General features: G+C 34.6%; 1 protein-coding gene across 3 annotated transcripts; it reads left to right on the top strand.

The window, feature by feature from the left end:
• The first annotated feature begins 2559 nt into the window (after positions 1–2559).
• On the top strand, positions 2560–21516 carry LOC117399272 (proton-coupled zinc antiporter SLC30A8-like). Of its 3 annotated transcripts, XM_033998359.3 has the most exons (9): positions 2560–2661; positions 2959–3047; positions 5278–5453; positions 14855–15001; positions 16202–16355; positions 16834–17047; positions 17450–17555; positions 18759–18893; positions 20496–21516. In XM_033998359.3, exons 2-9 carry the CDS (start codon positions 2971–2973, stop codon positions 20639–20641), a joined length of 1155 nt encoding a protein of 384 aa, XP_033854250.2. In that variant the 5' UTR covers positions 2560–2661; positions 2959–2970; the 3' UTR covers positions 20642–21516. The 3 variants fall into 3 exon arrangements, with proteins under 3 accessions (XP_033854250.2, XP_058878358.1, XP_058878357.1); XM_059022375.1 differs by lacking the exon at positions 2959–3047 and having other exon boundaries at positions 2608–2661; positions 20496–21514; XM_059022374.1 differs by lacking the exon at positions 2560–2661 and having other exon boundaries at positions 2689–3047.
• The last annotated feature ends 460 nt before the right edge of the window (positions 21517–21976 follow it).

Below are 21976 nucleotides of genomic sequence, written 5' to 3'. Positions count from 1 at the left end.
CTATTAGAAAGCCACAGATGCAGTCGTTCAGGGGTCAGACCCAGAGCTGCAGGCTCTATGGGTCGGGATGCCATAAGGTCCCCCGTGTCTGACTGAGCAGGTCATGGTGCTTGGGCAGTCTCCACAGATGGCTGCTCAGGAGCTGCAGTGGGGTTGAAAACCAGTCTTCTGGGCCAGTAAGGGGCTACTAGGAGCACCTTGGCCTGGTCCTGCCTGATTTTCTCCAGACACAGCAGGAGCAAGGTGAGTGGTGGGAAGGCATATAACAGTTTCCTCGGCCAAGGCATCTACTGCCAGGGGACAGTGGGTTGATTCCTGGGAGGCAAAGAGAGCTATCTCTGCTCTCCCAAATGAGGCTCACAACCTCGAGTTCTCATGAGCAAACGATGGAGGCTGGGCGACCTGATGTAAGCCACCACTGTTGTGTTGTCTGTACGGACAAGCACATGTCTCCCTCGAACCTCCTGCTAAAACTTCTGATTGCCTCTGATTGGTCGCTTAGGCAGCTGCTTCTGTTTGCAAACCGTTTAACCAACTAACTCCTAACTTGGTAGGCATCATCCTGGGGACAATGGGATTCAAATATGGGAAAATGGTGTTTTTTCGTAAAACAAGATGGCCACCAGACCTGCATTTTCTTCTTAAATTTAAAACCGCTTCAGTTGAAAAATGGTTGATTTGATTAACTCCAAAGTTGTCAAGCATCTTCCCGTGTCAGTACAATTGACTTTTTTAAAAAATGGCCACCTGACGCATTTCTTTAAAAACCTTTCAAAATCTTTGGTCAAATGTAAAACTAGCTTATAACTCCTTACAAAGTGCAGATAGGTTAATGGTTACTATGGAATGCATATAGGAAACCATATGTGCTCTATCCAAAAATCAACTTGCCTGTGACCTTTGACCTCTCCTTAAGGTCAAATGAAAAACTAGCTTATAACTCCTTAAAGAGTGCAGATAGGGCAATGGTTACTGTGGAACACATATAGGAACCCATATATGCTTTATTAAAAAAATTGCCTTGATTGTGGCCTTTGACCTCTCCTTAAGGTCAAATGTAAAACTAGCTGATAACTGCTTACAGAGTGCAGACAGTGTCATGGTCACTAAGGAACTTATATAGGAAACCACATGGGCTCTATCCAACTGCATTGGTGGACATATTGGATGTGTCAAAAATATTGAAAATATCTTTTCTGAAACCGTTTTGCCAATTGAAGTGAAATTTTGCATACTTATCCTCAGGGAGGTTGTCTGTGAAGTTTGTTAAAAGTACAGTTAATGCATCAAAAAACATGGAGGCCATGAGCAAATCAAATTTCAGCATATATTGTATTATTAATCTATGGTACAATATAGAACAAATGGTGGCCAAATGAGGCAGACTGCACTGCTTTAAACACATCCTAAAAAGTTTGTGGAAACCCAGTTTAAGAAAGCTGCCATGTCAGTTGTCAAAGATGTCAGTTGTCGCTCAAGGACAAATTGGAAGTCAGAGAAACATTTAAAAATATATTTACATTTGGAAGGAGAATATCTCTGGCTAAAAGGAAACTACACGGCAACACAAAAATAGAAAGATAGAAGGAAAAAGGTGAGACTTATTTTTCCTTTGCCATGGAAATTGCCCCATTGACCACATTAAAGCTATAATATGATTTGCTGGGCTAATGCAGCTAATTAAAAAATGAATGGTTGAATGAATCTGTTTTAGCACACTATAAAACAAAAAAGCAAAATAACCCTGCACTTTGTAAACAAAATTGTTTGTTACGGTGCGTAGACCAAAACATAAACTATAAAGAAAACCAAAAAAGGTCTGCACTCACAAATGACAAATGATTTCCTTTATTTAAATATATATATATATATATATATATATATATATATATATATATATATATATATATATTATATATATATATATATATATATATATATATATATATATATATATATATGAGAGACAGACAGTATATAAAAATAAATCTCTAAATATTGCAGTAATAAATAATATATTATTACGAATAAGATAGTATAATAATAATAATAATAATAATAATAATAATAATAATAATAATAATAATAATACATTTTTAATTATGTGTACATAAGATAATGAGAATACGATGAGAATCTTTCAATCTGCATTGACAACCAAAAGAACAGAAGAAATATAAGTTTATAGTTCAATAACAGGATTTTCTGCAGAGAAAGTTACATTAAAAAAAACAAAAGATGAAAATGAAAATGAAATTAACAGTTGCTGTTGTATGTATATTTGTTTTAATACAGTCCTTTCGATTAAACATTTTGGCAATGAAAATATTGTTTCATATTGCATTGCTGTTTTGCACACTTGTGTAACTGAATAGTATTGCGCCAGGTTCTTAACCCTTTTTGAGCAAGGGGACACATTTGGCACCTAAATGTGTTTGTGTCATTTTTTTTGGCAAAATGAAAAAATGAAATATGCAAACTACCTTCTATGTGTGTCCTATAATGGGTTAAAAAATTAGACGTGCTGAAAGCAACCAAATGTTTTGCACACGGTTTGAAGTCACAAGGCTTATCGCTGAATGCTAGTTTTTTTTAATATATATATACATTCATCTGTGGAACAGACAGCGTGAAGATAAAGGGACAGAACTGAACTTCCAAGTAATAATAATAATAATAATAATAATAATAATAATAATAATAATAATAATAATAATAATAATAATAAAAACCCACATTTTATATACAAAACATTTTTTTGTGCAAGAAGGGCAGATAGAATTAACAGTTGGCATAGCAGCCAATGTATTTAAAATGCATCGTTTTAAAATTTAATATTTAAAATTGAAATACTATTTTGTGACTTAAGCCTTATAATCTATAAGTCTAATTGAAAAAGGGTAGTATACATTGCTACGTACGGCTGGATAATATTTAGAAATCAATCACTTTTTCCAGAAACTCTTCAACATGTTCAAAAGGGACCCTGAAAGATCTAAGTTAGTGCATGACAAACAAGCCAATATGTACTCCGTCACTCTCGGAAGGTAAATATTAAAGTTTTTTTTTTTTGTTCTTAATAAATGAATAACATGCAGTATAAAAAAAATATATTATATTATACCAGATGGATAGCATAAATAATAATTAATATCTCCAGTAGTGGTTGAGTTTTACAAAGTTTAAACACAAGAATCTTAATGTTGAATCCGAAAGGTACTGGACCGTAATTAAATCATAAAAGTTGTAATTACGGTACAAACTAATTTAGTGTATGTCCTGGGAATGTTTTTAGACTCACGTTTATAATATTTTCATTGTTAGACACATTTTTTATATAACTATACTTTACTATGTATATTCGTCTTCCAGTTTCTGTACTTTGAGGTAGATGTCGATGTTGTAAGAATGTGTATTTAGTGATGCTATTTCTTTTAAAAATATGTAGCCTATTCATTTCCCTTACAAAAAAAAAAAAAAATAGAATATAATATGAAATGAATTGAAGCTATGTATATTTAAAAATATATTAATGAATTGACACCAACTTCAAAATATAGTTTACATATACTATAAAATTGTGTTATATTTGTTTGAGAGCCTCTAGTATTTGTATGTATCTTTTACAGTAACATTCTTAATTAGTTTTCTATTATTATTATTATTATTTATTTCTTAGCAGACGCCCTTATCCAGGGCGACTTACAATCGTAAGCAAATACATTAAGTGTTACAATACAAGTAATACAATAAGAGCAAGAAATACAATAACTTTCTGTTGACATAAAACTAAACACACATTTAAACCGTCAAGAAATCATACATGTTTAGTAGTCAATACAAATGTAAATTGTTAAAACTGCAAACTCATCAATAAAAAAGTAGGTAATATTATAATTAATAAATGAACATACAGTAGCAAATCAGTTAACGCAAGCAGGCGCATCACACAGGGCAAGGCAATCCACACACAGGCGAACGCGGGACCTCTCTCACTAAAGCATAGCGCCGATACCGCTGTACAAGAGTCCGTGTAGACAAAATAAGAAACGTTTATTGAACAATATATATATATATATATATATATATATATATATATATATATATATATATATATATATATATATATAGATTCCTAAATAATGGGAAATGCAAAGATAGACACATTCAAGAAGACTGCAAGTTCATTGATACAGAGGATATAAAATGGATATCATATTCCAATGGAAATACACAATAAAAAGTTTAATACAGTCCAGACAAAAATTAAGGATACTAAGTAAATTAAATTAAAATAATAAAAAGGTTAAATCACACTAAGGACAAATATCCTTTTGTCTTTCTGATTGCTAAACTCTCAAAAACCTTCACAGCCCTGGGGGTGAGAATTGGCCTGACAGGGTGAGGATTAGCCTAAAACAGAACTCACCCGGGGTGAGAATGTTCAGTTTTTAGCACACTATGAAAAAAAAAAAAAACAGCCAAAAGATTTACAGTTTGTAGTCCCAATTTTATTTTTTTTAATTTATTTTTTATAAATACTGTCTGAAACAGTATAAGGTGCAGATAGAATCAGGGGCACGGGAACTAGGGGTGCTGGGGGTGCGGTAACACCCCCTGGCTTGAAATACTGGGGTGCTGTGCACCTGCTGGGGCAATGATAAACCCTACTAGTTTAATTAATCTTTATTGAATGTTCTAGAACGTAGCGGTGGGCGCTTTAGCTTGATCAATTTTTAAAGCATTTAATAAACTGAAAAGAGCACTACTAGTGCTCTGATTCGTTAAAAGTTCAAATTAAATGAGTCTGTGTCATTTCTTGATGATTAAAAAGTTGTCTGGATATATAGCACACCCAGTGCACAAACAAAACCACTTACAGGAGTTTAAAACATCTCTGTCCTCCTTGAACGTCTCCCCTGAGTTTAAGAGTGTGCTCAGAGCATATATATAAATAAAAAGAGTATGTGCGAATCTGACATAACAACTAACATGAACATCTCTGGCAGCAGACTGTATATTTAGCACCTGCAAGAACTTGCAGAATAGACAAAATTGTGTTGAGAATTCTTAAATTCTCAGACAACATGCATTCAAGAGCAAAAAATACTACTTTTTTACTTTCATAACGTAAGAGGTATGCTATTCTCAAACTTATTTTGAATAGATAGAAACAAAAAATAGCATTTCATTTTTGGGGGAGGGAATTTGTTCACGAACCCCCTGCCCCATTCCTCTGACTGTTCACTTCATTTTTCTCTCTTCCTTGATCTATAGCATGTCCATTGAAGACCTTGAAAAAGCTCCCTGTGACAAGGATGGCATTCTCAATAACCACTGTCATGATAAGAACAGAGCTTCAGAAGACCGAAAAATAGAGCAAAAACTAGCAAAGCAGAGGCTTTGGATAGTTTCCGCCGTTTGTATGGTTTTTATGATTGGTGAGATAGTTGGTAAGTATTTTACCTTTTTACATTCTCAAACATAATAACTTTAAACACACAAGCATAATATACTATTTATAGTAGTATAGTAGCCGTGATTGGCTTTGTTTATAACAGCTTTTGGCATCCAGAATGGAATTTTTTTTTCTAGAATTTTGATGTCATTATACCGTCATCGTACAGTACTTTTCTAATTTTTGTAAATGCAATTAAAGGGACAAATTGAAGAATCATCATATTACTGGGATAGATATGCACTTCCTTATCTCCGATAATCCCGTTTCAAGTTAAGCATGCATGTTAAGAAATGCTTATTGTACAACTTCAGAACAAATAACCCAAGGTCCAATGAAACTTGGTATTAAAAAAAAAGCCAACCAGGAGAAGGGTACAGAGCGACAGCAGTGCTTTCCCATGATTGTCAAAAGTACATTCTTAGGAATTTTACAACAGACTTCTCTGAATAATCTTAACAGGTTAATCTGTTTATACTATTTTTTTATATATATTGTGAGATAGTGTAGTCCTGGGGGAATGGGACTACATCTCCCAGAGGGGAAAAGCCTTAGTTTGGTTAATTGTTTCATTTAATTTGTTAATTGTTTTGTTATTAATTATCCCCTGCACCTGGAAGCTATTGTTAAATTGGGACCAGGTGCAGGGTATTTAAGAGGAGCAGTCAGTCTGCTCAAGGCTGCTGAGGAGAGGGAGGCAGAAAAGGTGCTCTGCTTCCAAGCAGCCGTTAAAGAGTAAGTGCAAAGAGTGCATTTTGTTGTCGGGCAGGTAAACGGCTTAGCCGTCCTGCAGATAAGTAGGTTCCTGTTTGTTTAGTTAGTGCTCCTATAAGAGCCAGGTGTTTATTTCGTGTTTTGTTTGTTTATTAAAAATTAGTGCGCCAGCGCTTTTCAAACCCTCCATCTCTGTGTCGGGTCAGTTTTTAAAGGGGCAAAGAACTGTGAGTGAGTTGCCGCTTTGTCACAATATATATATATATATATATAAATATAAATATAAATTACAAATGCAGTATACAGTCAAGAATGTTTGCTTGATTTAGTTTCTTAAAAGTTTTACCTTAGATTTTCTATTGTATTGTAGTGGCACAGGGTAAGAGGAAGTCTTACAATGCTGAGCCCTGTGGTGTAAATTAGGTTGTGCACACAAAGGGAAATAAACCAGGGGCCATATTCCAAAAGCATCCCAAGTGACATTCTTATCTTACCTTCAGAGACAGAATGTCCTAACTTCAAGTTTAGGAGAGTTGATATTACAGAAAATGCTCTAACTTATTTTCCTATCTTAATTTAAGATAGGAAATAGCATATTACCGAACGTTACTAACTTGGTCAAGTTTCTTTCCTAATATCCTGTATTTTGCACCACGAGCACTAATTCACTCACTAAAGTACCTGTGTATGTGTTTTGTGTTACGTGTGGGTGTATACGGGACTTTTTGGTTACGGGTCAGACCCGGGGATTATAAATAAAGTGATACATGCTGCTGTGTCACTTTACATCATTATTGTTTACTGTTGTTTGCCGTCAGGCTCTGGACAAAATATAATCAATTAACACCATTGCACCTGGATATCGTTGTCTCTCTGTTTCTTCTGCACTGCTGTATTATCTTCACCTGCACACACCCACTTTGCCACAAGGTCACACTGGCGTAAAAGTCTCTCCCCCCTTTTTGAGACTTCAATTTTAGGAAAACACCTTTTTAGTGTTTAAAATACTTTTTTTACAATTTATTTTTTTCCTACATGCTCAAGACCGATAAAGAAGGATACACAGGTTTAGTTTTGAAATAACCCTTGTTTGCACATTTTATTCCATTAATAATTTTACGGTGTTGTTTTTCATTTTCAGTTAAATTGCTAGAAACTACTCGTTTTTGAAAATTAAAAAAATAATAATTAACCAAGTGTAAAATCAAGTTATACATCGCACGTCACATCTGTATAAAACTACCGATATTTTATTTTAGCTTATGAAGTACCCAAACAAGTTCAAGAACACATCTTCCTTGCTTTACAGAACATTTCTTTCCAAAACCATACTTAGACAATAGTTCACGCCAGGGCTGGTGCAATTTTTGCCTCCCTAGGCAAACGAAATGTTGCCGCCCTCCCTTTTCAGTCTTTTTAAGTGTTATATATATAGGATATAGGAAATAGCATATTACCGAACGTTACTAACTTGGTCAAGTTTCTTTCCTAATATTTCTATATATATATACACAGTGCCTTGCAAAAGTATTCAGACCCCTGACCAATTCTCTCATATTACTGAATTACAAATGGTACATTGAAATTTCGTTCTGTTTGATATTTTATTTTAAAACACTGAAACTCAAAATCAATTATGGTAAGGTGACATTGCTTTTATGTTGGGAAATATTTTTAAGAAAAATAAAAAACTGAAATATATATATTATATCTCGGAAAACTTGAGTAGTATGGATCATTAAGAAAAACCACAAGGTGTGCGACCAAGTTCTCTCTGCGGTCCGTGTCACGTTTCACGGCCGTGAAGGTAGGGCCTTAGTAATGTACTGTGTAAGCAAATCCACGAGGGCGAAATGCTTCTCTGAGCACTCCAGCATGTGACGCATTTTTGGTTACGATGTGATATGTAGATTGATTAGGCATAATGTGTATGAAAGAGACATTCTACATATCGACAATAAACAGAAAGGATGCCTTGTACAAAACCAAAACACAGAATACCAACAGTTGTATTCCCCTTGTTCTTACATATCATGCTATGACCAAAAAAGTATAACACATCATACAAAGAAATTTTAGCATTCTTCAAGATGATCCTTCTACAGCTCCTATTTTCAGTAACCCTCCTCTAATGTCTTACAGAAGAGACAAAAATCTAAGAGAGCATCTGGTCCACAGTAACATTCGACCCAATCTTAAGGGTACATTTCCATGCAATAGGTCACGTTGTGCAACTTGTAAATACATTCACAGCAACACAGTAGTTAAGGGAGCAAAATCCTCATTTACTATCCATGATACTTTTACTTGCATTAGTAAAGGAATAGTATATTGCATTGGCTGCATCAAATGTAACAAGCTATATATTGGTGAAACAAAACGACGCTTGGCTGATCGCTTTGTGGAACATCTGAGAAGTACACGAACTTTCCTGTTGCCAGACATTTTAACAGAAATGACCACACCATAGAAGACATCACACTTTGTGGGATGGTTCAGTGCTATGGAACTTATGCTGTCAGGAAACAAAAGGAATGTGAACTTATTTTCAAACTAGGCACTTTGGAGCCATTTGGAATGAACATTCTATTCTGAGGTCATCATCATCATCATCAACATTCTGGAATTTTGTTTAAAAGACTACTTGTTTGTTTTTTATCAACTTCTTAAAGCACTGTTTTTTTGTATTCAGCCGATGAAGGACTTGTAGTCCGAAATGTCCTGATAATTGATTTGTAATCAATTATTCTACCCTTTTAAGTACCTGAAATATCCTTTTCTTTTTTTCTTTTTTCTTATTGATCATTTTGGTACACGGCAGTTTTCCTTTTTCTACATATCTTATTTGCGTTGTGGGCAGTAAGTCAAAAAGTTCCGGAAAGGGTAGGCTACCGCTAATGTACTATTTGGGAAAATGACTATATAGTTGTATTCATTGAAGATAATGCAAATCTAAGTGGCTATGCAAAGTCATGTAAAGTTTTTATTAAAATATGACGGGAAAAAGTGAACTGCATCTCTGCAGCCGTGGCACACTGGAAGGGACTGCTGCGGTCGCAAGCAGAAGCTGGGCTACGTAATTCATAAATTGTAACCACCAGCAAATTAAAAAAAAAAAAAGTGAGATCGAATCATTTCCATGTGAATAGGCCATAATGTTAATGTTGTTTTCAAACCTTTTTTTTTCTCCTTTGGACAGGGGTTAATTTTTTTTTCTTCTTAATTTACTGTTATGTTTACACTGGAAATGTGTCAGATTTGACTAAGGGTATTGAGAGTAAGAAATTAAAACTTTTAATTAGAACAGTGATTTTGTGTTTCTACCTAGCAACATGACCTGAATGCCGTGGATCCTGAAAAAATAAATCGGGATGTTGACAGTTAAGTTTGTGTGAGACATAACCGTGGCTGTAGTAATCCCATTGTGGCGCTGGTACAGTAGTTTAATATTAGACACACCAGTGCAACATATGCAGTCACTCCCCCCTTTTAAGGGGCCCACAAACATGCCTACAAAATCGACTTATTCAATGTTTTTTATGGTACATGTATGGTATTATTGCTGTTGTGCTTTAGATTTTAAGTTTTATGTTGTACAAATATTTCTGGACATTTAGGTCTTATATATACAGCATCAACAGAGTATGGAAAGATGCATGCTGGGAATAACAAGAAGAGACAGGAAAAGGAAGGAATGGATAAGAGTGCAAACAAAAGTATCCAATGGTATCATAAGAGCAACAAAAAAAAATGGCAGTGGGCCAGACATGTAGCAAGAAGAACAGACCATCGCTGGACCAAGGAGATACTAGACTGGATCCCAAGAGATATAAAGTGACCAAGAAGAAGACCTCCAGGAAGATGGCAAGGTGAAATTAGGAAACACGCCGGAGCAACGTGGATGAGAGACACAGCAGACAGGCTTTTGTGGAAGAATCTTGGGGAGGCCTTCATTCATCAGTGGATTGAAAAAGGCTGATGATGATGATGATATATACCGCATATTCTATAGTGAACCATAATGATCCATTAGTATATTTTGGTATGTGTACCTTTAACAGTAAGCTACATGTAATGTCTAGATCTAGCCCCACCTCCCGTATGGCAAGCAAAATTATCATTTAGAGATATCTCTAATTGCATTTTAAGATATCTTGAAATATTTAGAGATATCTGTAAAACATTTCAAGATATCTCAAATTGAATTCCAGATATCTTTAATTGTGCAGTTTTTAAGATATCTAAAATTAATTTAAAGATATCTGTAAATCAATTTGAGATATCTAAAAATGAAATAAAGATATCTCTAATTGATTTACAGATATCTTCAAATACTATGGAAACCATGTGGATTGTGCTAGCATGGCACGCCAAACTGTCATTTAGAGATATCTTAAAATGAGGGTTTTAAAGATATCTCTAAATCATTTAAAGATATCTCGAAATAACTTCCTGTTCATTTAAAGATATCTTTAAATCATTTGAAGATATCTTCAAATAACGTCCTGTTCATTTAAAGATATCTCTAAATCATTTGAAGATATCTTTAAATAACGTCCTGTTCATTTAAAGATATCTGCAAATCATTTGAAGATATCTTCAAATAGCTTCCTGTTCATTTCGAGATATCTCTAAATCATTTTGAGATATCTCTAAATAACTTCCTGTTCATTTGAAGATATCTTTAAATGGACAGGAAGTCCATTGAAAACATAGAGCATTTTCACAGGAAGTCATTTTGAGATATCTTGAAATAGCTTCCTGTTCATTTGAAGATATCTTCAAATGATTTAGAGATATCTCTAAATGAACAGGAAGCTATTTGAAGATATCTCGAAATGATTTAGAGATATCTCGAAATGAACAGGAAGCTATTTGAAGATATCTTCAAATGATTTGCAGATATCTTTAAATGAACAGGAAGTTATTTGAAGATATCTTTAAATGATTTAGAGATATCTTTAAAACCCTCATTTTAAGATATCTCTAAATGACAGTTTGGTGCACCATGCTAGCCAAATCCACATATTATTTAAAGATATCTGTAAATCATTTGAAGATATCTTCAAATAACTTCCTGTTCATTTAAAGATATCTCTAAATCATTTGAAGATATCTTCAAATAACATCCTGTTCATTTAGAGATATCTCTAAAACATTTAGAGATATCTCTAAATAACTTCCTGTTCATTTGAAGATATATTTAAATGGACAGGAAGTCCATTGAAAACATAGAGCATTTTCACAGGAAGTCATTTTGAGATATCTTGAAATGGCTTCCTGTTCATTTGAAGATATCTTCAAATGATTTAGAGATATCTCTAAACGAACAGGAAGTTATTTCAAGATATCTCTAAATGATTTAGAGATATCTCGAAATGAACAGGAAGCTATTTGAAGATATCTTCAAATGATTTGCAGATATCTTTAAATGAATAGGACATTATTTAGAGATATCTATAAATGATTTAAAGATATCTGAAAAGTATTTAAAGATATCTCAAAAACATTTAGAGATATCTTAAAATGATTTAAAGATATCTAAAAATGCATTTTAGATATCTCATTTAAAGCTCCATTTAAAGATATCTTCAAATGATTTAAAGATATCTAAAAATGCATTTTAGATATCTTAAAATGATTTAGAGATATCTCTAAATATTTGAAGATATCTTCAAATATTTAGAGATATCTGGAAATGATTTAGAGATATCTTCAAATATTTAGAGATATCTATAAATGAATTAGAGATATCTCTAAATGATAATTTGGCTTGCCATACTCCCGTGATAGAAGGTGGTTGGTTCATTGTGTTATGCACGGATCAACATTCTGGAATTTTGTTTAAAAGACTACTTGTTTGTTTTTTATCAACTTCTTAAAGCACAGTTTTTTTGTATTCAGCCGATGAAGGACTTGTAGTCCGAAATGTCCTGATAATTGATTTGTAATCAATTATTCTACCCTTTTAAGTACCTGAAATATCCTTTTCTTTTTTTCTTTTTTCTTATTGATCATTTTGGTACACGGCAGTTTTCCTTTTTCTACATATCTTATTTGCGTTGTGGGCAGTAAGTCAAAAAGTTCCGGAAAGGGTAGGCTACCGCTAATGTACTATTTGGGAAAATGACTATATAGTTGTATTCATTGAAGATAATGCAAATCTAAGTGGCTATGCAAAGTCATGTAAAGTTTTTATTAAAATATGACGGGAAAAAGTGAACTGCATCTCTGCAGCCGTGGCACACTGGAAGGGACTGCTGCGGTCGCAAGCAGAAGCTGGGCTACGTAATTCATAAATTGTAACCACCAGCAAATTAAAAAAAAAAAAAAGTGAGATCGAATCATTTCCATGTGAATAGGCAATAATGTTAATGTTGTTTTCAAACCTTTTTTTTTCTCCTTTGGACAGGGGTTAATTTTTTTTTCTTCTTAATTTACTGTTATGTTTACACTGGAAATGTGTCAGATTTGACTAAGGGTATTGAGAGTAAGAAATTAAAACTTTTAATTAGAACAGTGGTTTTGTGTTTCTGCCTAGCAACATGACCTGAATGCCGTGGATCCTGAAAAAATAAATCGGGATGTTGACAGTTAAGTTTGTGTGAGACATAACCGTGGCTGTAGTAATCCCATTGTGGCGCTGGTACAGTAGTTTAATATTAGACACACCAGTGCAACGTATGCAGTCAGTCCCCCCTTTTAAGGGGCCCACAAACATGCCTACAAAATCGACTTATTCAATGTTTTTTATGGTACATGTACGGTATTATTGCTGTTGTGCTTTAGATTTTAAGTTTTATGTTGTACAAATATTTCTGGACATTTAGGTCTTATATATACAGCATCAACAGAGTATGGAAAGATGCATGCTGGGAATAACAAGAAGAGACAGGAAAAGGAAGGAATGGATAAGAGTGCAAACAAAAGTATCCAATGGTATTATAAGAGCAACAAAAAAAAATGGCATTGGGCCAGACATGTAGCAAGAAGAACAGACCATCGCTGGACCAAGGAGATACTAGACTGGATCCCAAGAGATATAAAGTGACCAAGAAGAAGACCTCCAGGAAGATGGCAAGGTGAAATTAGGAAACACGCTGGAGCAACGTGGATGAGAGACACAGCAGACAGGCTTTTGTGGAAGAATCTTGGGGAGGCCTTCATTCATCAGTGGATTGAAAAAGGCTGACGATGATGATGATATATACCGCATATTCTATAGTGAACCATAATGATCCATTAGTATATTTTGGTATGTGTACCTTTAACAGTAAGCTACATGTAATGTCTAGATCTAGCCCCACCTCCCGTGATAGAAGGTGGTTGGTTCATTTTGTTATGCACGGAACAGCATGGAGTTGGAAACTGGACTTAGACAAGTTACTGTCAGTGATTATGATAATTGATATTTGAAACTTTACTGAGGAATAAGATATTATGTATTCTGTGTTGATTCTGGCGTGGTATTACATAGTGAGACGCTCCATTGAACTATAACCAGCGGCTCATATATATATAACTTGAAAAATACAGGTTTGGACTCTAATGTACACAACTATATTACACACCGGAGACACGAACATCACAGAACTTCTCTTATTTTCAGCTTTACTTTAGCCTGAGATATTGTTGTGTGTTGGCATTGCTAATTAAAATACAATTGTGTTTATGACTGAAATTGAAGTATTACTTTTTTTTTTTTAAATAGCGGTATTTATTTATTGTTGGTAACTATATTTTATTGTTTATTTTTCTGCAATCAAAACCGGCGTAAAATTTAGAGCCCCGTGTTTCTTTGCCACAACTGAATCGAGTTTAGACACCATTAAAAACAAGTATATTCTGGTGACAGGTATCTGAAGCTGGAGCTGTAACCTGCTCTATTCAGACTCGATCTGTCATTTGTGGATAAGACTGGCGTTAGATAGGATTTCCTAACTGATGTTAGGCTAGGATGAGACACTTAGGAAATTTTAGGCACTGCTAACTTAGGAAATGCTTCTGTAATACCAAGTTAGGAAAAAAACTATCCTAGCCATGAAAGATAAGATAGGAAAGCAAGTTAGGAAATTGTTCTGTAATACGGCCCCAGGTCTGTGCATTGGACTGCCTCGCTTCCCCCTGTCGGTCTCTCCCATGGTTACCGAAGTGAAGCAGGGTGAGAAGGATGTGATGAGACATTAGGAAGCAGTGTTGTATAAAAACAAAAAAATCTTCAACACATGCACATGAGGTAAGATTTAATTTTAAAACCATTTCTAACACTAGCAGAATATTTTGCTGAATTGGGGGTCTTGCAGGCAATAAGGGATGAAAGTTGTTTTAGGCCTAACAGCTGCCTTAGTTTTCCCTACAGCTAGGCCTTTTTTGGTATCACTGTGACCTACCTACATAATGGTTGACAGACAGGATCCTAATTCTGTCCTGGGATTGTAATAATAACCCAATAACGGGACGTAAAACTGACTAATTAGTAGAGGAACCCTTCCAATTTAACAAGGTTTGCTTCCAGGCTGTAAAATGTATGCCTCCACCAATGAAGCCCCAATTGTGAACTAGCTACTATACAATCGCACTGTCCATATCCCTCCAGACACGCTACAATATATATCCCAACTACAGCATACATCTTAAAAATTAGGCCCTTAATATGTGAATTTCTCTTTTCTCTGTCACCAGGTGGATACATTGCAGGAAGTCTGGCCGTGATGACTGATGCAGCCCATCTTCTGGTGGACTTTGCCAGTTTCATGATCAGTTTGTGTTCATTGTGGCTGTCCTCCAGGCCTGCCACAAAGAGATTGAACTATGGGTGGCACAGAGCCGGTACGGCAGCAAACAGTGTTTTTTTATTTTTATCTGAAGCCATCAGTGCAAGTGCTTATCATATTTTATTATCAAAGTCTTGTAGGAAGGTGGCTTAAACTGTTGACATTGAACTGAAGTGTCATTTCTAAAAGAATTATACACCTGTGAGCAGTAATTCTATCTAGCAAAAACCTGGTAACTCTCAGTACAATCCCTGCTTTAAAGAGTTTTTCATTTGCTTCATTTGGTTGGTTTGGTCCCTCAAGGTGTTGCAATACATTTATAGAAGCTTATGTATAGTGTTTTAACACACAGTACTTTTAAAGACTGGCAGAGATCAAAATGACACTTAAAGACCAAGTATCATAGTTTAAACATCATAATTGTACATGCAAATTATTTATTAAGAAGTGCGTTGAGAATAAAGGATAAATATAAGCAAAATAAAATATGAATGAGAATGTCTATCTACACAATGCTAGTAAAAACAAAACAAAAAAAAATCAGTTATTATAAATTATAATGTTGTTGCCTTTTAATAATAATAGACACTTTGAGGGATGTTTTTCAGAGTTGGATGATATTAACAAAAATGAATGTGTTTGTAAGTAATTATTTCTATTATTACAGCAGCGTTACCGTAACATAAAAAAAGGTAATCCCGCCTATTACTGGTTGTGACCAGAGTGGTCTGAGTATTTAATTTACTGTATATAATTACCGTTGCTGTGGGCATTTTAAGAACATTTTAAAATGACGGTTTAACGGAATCTAAAAATACAAATATAAAATATGTCTAAAACTCATGCCATTGAGTTAATTCATTCCAGATGACACTGGTGCACGGGACTGAGCAGTGTTTGTAAATCGTAGCTCTTGAGTTAGAGATTTTTATTGTGGTGCACCATGCTGGAAAGAATGATGACACTAATTCCGGGACTAAAGGCAAAAATGTAAATATACTACCAAGCTGCAGGGATAGATCCGAGTTGCCTGAAGCAGTTCATAATGCTGAAAAACTACTGAAAGTTATTTCCAGTGATAGGAAACAGCAATTTCCAATACATCTTACATGAACTGTTATAACTTATACAGACGTGATACTGGCTCTTTGAATCGTTTTACAGCACAGGACAGTGCAGAGTGGCATGTTTAATTTGTGAAACATTTTAGAAAAAACAAATAATAAATGTTTTTTGTTTCCCCCAACCCCAACAGAAATCCTTGGTGCCTTGCTATCAATTTTTACAATCTGGCTTGTGACAGGGGTACTGGTGTACCTGGCATGTGAAAGACTGATAAGTAATAATTACACCATAGATGGGACAGTAATGCTTATCACCTCAGGCTGTGCTGTATTAGCAAACATTATGTAAGTGTAACTTTTTAATTAGTTTTGTGGCAATTCATGTACAATAAGTAGGACCTCTGTTTCTCTGTTTATTTAATCACTTTTTAATTTGTTTTTATTTGTTGCAATTTTCCCTCTTTTTTGGTGATAATCTGGACTTTTATTTTTTATACTGTCTGAACAGCGAATTGGCTGGTTATTTCAGCTATGGCCTCAAAAGTTGTGGAGTTTGTATTGAGGCATTCTGATAAGTGCTCAAACTAATAGAACACAACAATGACTGGAGTATTGCAGTGTGACTTGTGAGCGTTACACTAAACATAATTACACAAAATAAGAAAATGCTTTGAAAGAAGAAAAACTACACATCCTCTTTATAAAAATTAATTGAATAGTTCAATATCAAATCCTTACTCAGTTGATCAAAACATTTAACAGTGAAATTCTGATTATGCCAGAGTATATTTCTAATGAAAACGTTGATAATGGTCTCCTCCAGAATGGGATTAACACTTCATCAGACTGGCCATGGTCACAGCCATGTAGGGGGAAGCAGCCATGGACATGGGCACAGCCATGGCAAAAGAAGTATGGAAGAATCGGGTCACCTCCCCCAGGATAACGCTAGTGTGAGAGCAGCTTTTATTCATGTGTTGGGCGACCTTTTACAGAGCTTCAGTGTGCTCATCAGTGCAATCATCATTTTCTTCAAGGTCAGTGAAACTGGAAACCAAAATGTCAGAAATGGGCCATATTAAGAAAACATTCGAATACCACTAAAAGTATTGGTGTCATCCTGTGTTGTAATAAATAACGTGAACTAGTCAGTGTTTTATGATGTGGTTCTCATTATCTTTAATTACTATATATGATTTTTAGATAAGTGATCAAGCAACACAAGTGGTAAAAAACAGTATGCACTGCAGTATACAATAGACAACTGGAGTATTTTTGGAGGGTACCAAAGCATCTTTTCATATGGGTTGTTACTTCAGACTTGTGTGTCACTACACTCTTCCAGTCATATACGATCCTCAGTTTGATGTAAATACTTATACATTTATTTTATATTCTGTGTTCCCTTGTAATAATGTTTTTAATCTTTTCTTCTTCAGCCAGAATACAAAATAGCAGATCCTATTTGCACATTTCTATTCTCCCTCTTTGTGCTGGTGACAACTTTTACAATTCTTCGGGATATCTTACTGGTTTTAATGGAAGGTAGGCTTTTGCTCATTATAGATTGTTTTAAGTTGTTCAAGAAAGTGCACTATTCAGATTTGTTATGTGATTAAAATCAAAATAACAGTTTGAAAATGTATTTTTTGTGTATATGATTCACATTTAAATTGTAAATTACTATCCACTGAGTTAATATACTTCACAAATTGCTCAAGTTGTTGATCCTGACCATATTAGTAATTTCGTCAGTGTACTGTTTCCATAAACAGATAAATGGCACATGGACACTTTTATCACTAAATATGCATTTCTTTCCCCAGCATCTCATAAACAAGTTTGCATAATTAGGGGCAAATGCTGCTCCCATTGCTGTACCTTTTATTTGTAAAAAATATTGCCCATCAAAAACAAAGTAATTTGAGTTTAAATACAGGTCCAATAATTCCAAAATTAATTCAGAAGGTGGTGTATTCTCATCAATAGAGCTAGAATTTAAGTAAAAAGTAACAGCATCATGTGCCACCTAGATGTGGGGTGTTGGTGTACAGACTAGTAACTATTAAAGATACAAGGGTATGTCCAGATTCAATTCTTAATTTATGAATACAATTTAACTCGTCATGTGTATTTGAAAGGTATGAAGGCAATTTGTAAATGTAAGGTCGTAAAAAGAAATCAATATATTGACATAAGGGTTGAGTTACAGAGACAATTGTGGAGAATGGTAGATATATCTCAATTTGTGGAGCATGGTAGAGATATCTGTGTGTGAATGTGATTGCATGAGAGAGTCAGTCGGCGCAGGCAGTAGGTAAGACAAACACTTGCGGGTTCGGGTCGGGTTGCAGGTCTTATTAAAGTGGGTCGGGTCACGGGTAAGAAGACGGTGCTGCACTGGGCCTGGGTTGGAAGTAGGCTGTAAAATAAAATAAAAAATCGGACCCACGCAGGACTCTGATACTGTTTCTGGTACCCTAGTGGCAGTTGTCTAGAACTACAATTGTAAATACATTTTGGTCACCTGTGCGGCATTACAACACCACTTCCTGTGTTACCCACACCCCTTATGTCCTTTTAATTTTGTATGAACCCTAGCCTGTTTTCCAATTTACAAAAACAGCAATTGGGTGGTTTATACAACTTGTCTTTTCATGCAACATATTAATTCAGCACTAAAATATAGTACAAGACTATGTTTGTGTAACTGTTTACATTTTATGTCTCTCATTTGTATTTTTCTAGGAGCCCCAATAGGGATTAAGTATAATGCAGTAAGAGACAGGATTCTCATGGTGAAAGGAGTGAAAGCAATTCACAACATGTATATCTGGGCACTTACAATGAATCAGGTTGTTCTCTCAGCTCATGTTGTTCTGGGTAAGTAGCACAATGCAGTTAAAAATGTTTGAGGAAGCGGTAGTGCATCAGTATATACATTAAAATCATAAGCATCCACCAGCCGTGCGTAAAAAAAAATAAGGCATGTTATCCTTATTTTTATCCTGACCTATTACAGTCATTATAATATTAAAGTCCTACACCAAAATACTACACATTTCTATACAATAATATCCTATAGGAATCTTACAGTTTGTTTGTAAGCCACACAAACCGACCTGATTTAAATGTTTAGTCCAGATAATTATTTTTAATACGCAGACTATAGCGATGGAGTAAGAAGGCTTGCATTAGTAACCTGTAAAGGCAGTTTTGTCTTGGTCTGGAAGCAGCATGATTTATTGAAAAAAATATGACAATTCACATTATGATAATTCTTTTTAATATGTTTATAGAGATAGAGCAGTTTTGTGGTGTAGTTTTCAAGGCGGTTTGCATTAGTGCACAGTCCGGGCAATTTTGACTTGGTTTGGCTTGGCTTTCACCCACTGCCTATTTTAATATACAGGTAGTACGACTAAAAAATATTATCTGTAGTTTCAGTGATCACTTTTACTAAAATCAGAGATTGTTTCAATGTCGACATCTCAGACAGAAAAAAAAATGTCAATTAACATTTTAAATCTCACTAAACAAATGATCAAAATACAAGTAACTCATGTAACAAATGTACAGTATATTAAAACATGAATGTTAAAAATGTGATCTTTTGTTGAGCCATTTTTGTTAATGGCTTTTTTAAATACAAGCACAATATGCCTACAGCCAGCTGTACTGCGGGTATTTTGTGCATTGGCAATTTATTTGAAGGAGATAATAAGGTAAGAACCACTATCGTAGTGAAACGGGTGGTGCGAACTCAATTTATTTATTTATGAGAGGATCAAATGCTGGAAAAAACAACATTAGGAAGTTTGTGAATTACAGCAGAAGCAAGGAATACATTTTAGGCATGATAATAACACACTTTCAGCTTTAACTCAAGTTTTACCACTGGTACGTGAATCGGGTCCTTAATGTGTTTCATAAATAAAAATCAATAAAGTCACGAATGGAAAAGTATTTAATAGCTGAAGACTGATGGTTGGCCCTTTAAAATTCACAAGGTAAACATGTGGAGCAATATTCCTTATGGTTGAACTGAGACACTAATTTCCCCTTATACATTATCAATGAGACTAAAGAGGGGCACATCATGGTTTCACTAAATGATAGAACTAAAAATGTATCTGAAATAAATATTTGTACAAGCTACAGTATATACAATAGCAACACCTATTAGACTGGTGAGCTTATTATTGTTTGTGAAGCATTGCTTTGTGGAGACATGCAAGTGCCAGCCAATCCAATGTTAGGGTTATATATATATATATATATATATATATATATATATATATATATATATATATATATATATATATATATATATACAAAAATACTATGAACTAAACTTGAAAAGAACCAAATAACAACCACTGAGGGCTCAATTTGATTAGCTGGGACTCCTAGGGCCAAGCAAAATCTGAATATATGACGATGAGCCCAAAACCACCAATAAAAACTGTTGCCTTTTTCAAACAGATGACACAGTGAATCCTCAGCCAGCACTGAAAGAAGTCACCGAAGCCTGTTTCGACAATTTCGGCTTTCATTCTGTGACCATTCAAGTGGAGCAACAATTAGACCAGAACCCAGATTGTGTCTATTGTCAAGACCCCAAAGACTAAACCTGCTCATATTTGTTATTGTTTGGTATGCACGTGAAATGGAACTTACATTTCATGTTGTCTTTTACAAAAAGAGTCTCAAATAATGTACACTACCTGTAGCAGCCAATAATGTAATAACTACCGTTAATGTAATAACTGCCAATAATGTAATAAATTTTCCATTCTTAATGTAATAAAAGTTGATAATGTAATAACTTACCAATAATGTAATAAAATTTCTGAACCAATAACGTAATAACTTTTTGCCCATAATGTAATAAGTTCTTACATTATTGGCTGGCTATTACATTATTGGCTGGGTTAATAAAAAAATAATTACAATTGTAATAATTGGAGCCGATAATGTAATAATATACTTATATCACTGTGTGTTTAAGTTTTATTTATTAAGTGTCAGACTTCCATAACACTTACCCTTACTGTTGCTTCTTTCAAATAGCTGCTCAAAAACCTGACCAATCCTGACCCCTGAATCTTAGTCCTAACTCTGAGAAAACACACACATCTCTCTCTCTCTCTCTCTCTCTCTCTCTCTCTCTCTCAGAATTAAGACTATTTATTTGTTTGTAGACTTATCTCCAGCCCTGCCTTCTACTCCTTAGCCATTTGAGTACCAAATGAAGTGGGAGCACACATGTTTGCAAACACAGACAATTACTCTTATGTTGTATAATATGAAATCTATGCCTCTTTGAATATGCTGTGTTCTCAAATAAAAAATACCACCATTTCTTTCCATGAAAAATATAATCTTTAATCAAGTGTATTTAAATAACTTATTGAACCAAACTGGCACTATTATCCCTTGTGCTCAACTTTCAACCTCTTAATGCAAAATTCTAAACTATAAAATATAGCATAACATGACCTACAAATATAACTTTGGTAACATCTTTCAGCTTTATAATGATAAAGGACGGTTTAAGGTCCCTTTTTAATGAACTAAACTCTCTGATACTGTACTGTACCTTTGACAAAATGGAGGTAAGGTGCTGGAGGTAAAGTTCAATCTCAAATGAAAAGTAACTTCCACTCATTTACAAATATAAAAAAGAACTCGAGAGAATCAAAATGAAGTTATCTGCTGACTGAAAAAAAAACACACCAACAAAAAAAATGGTCATTACATCTTCCAGTAGATGTCCTTAACTTTGTACTGTCCGAAGGCTATGCGACTGAGCAGAATCCAGGCTCTCATCCATTGTTTGTCCTTACCAAATAACTCTTTTATACGTGTGCTGAGACCACTGCTGCGTCCAGCAGCCTTGTATAGCTTCATAACACTAATGGAACAGTCATTCTCTTTGTCCAGTTCCAAACTCTCTGCAAGTG

This window comes from Acipenser ruthenus, chromosome 4 (assembly GCF_902713425.1).
Source record: "Acipenser ruthenus chromosome 4, fAciRut3.2 maternal haplotype, whole genome shotgun sequence".
In the NCBI taxonomy this organism is placed as follows: Eukaryota; Metazoa; Chordata; class Actinopteri; order Acipenseriformes; family Acipenseridae; genus Acipenser; species Acipenser ruthenus.
Note: the sequence above shows the minus strand (reverse complement) of the source record. Positions and strands in the feature narration are given on the sequence as shown.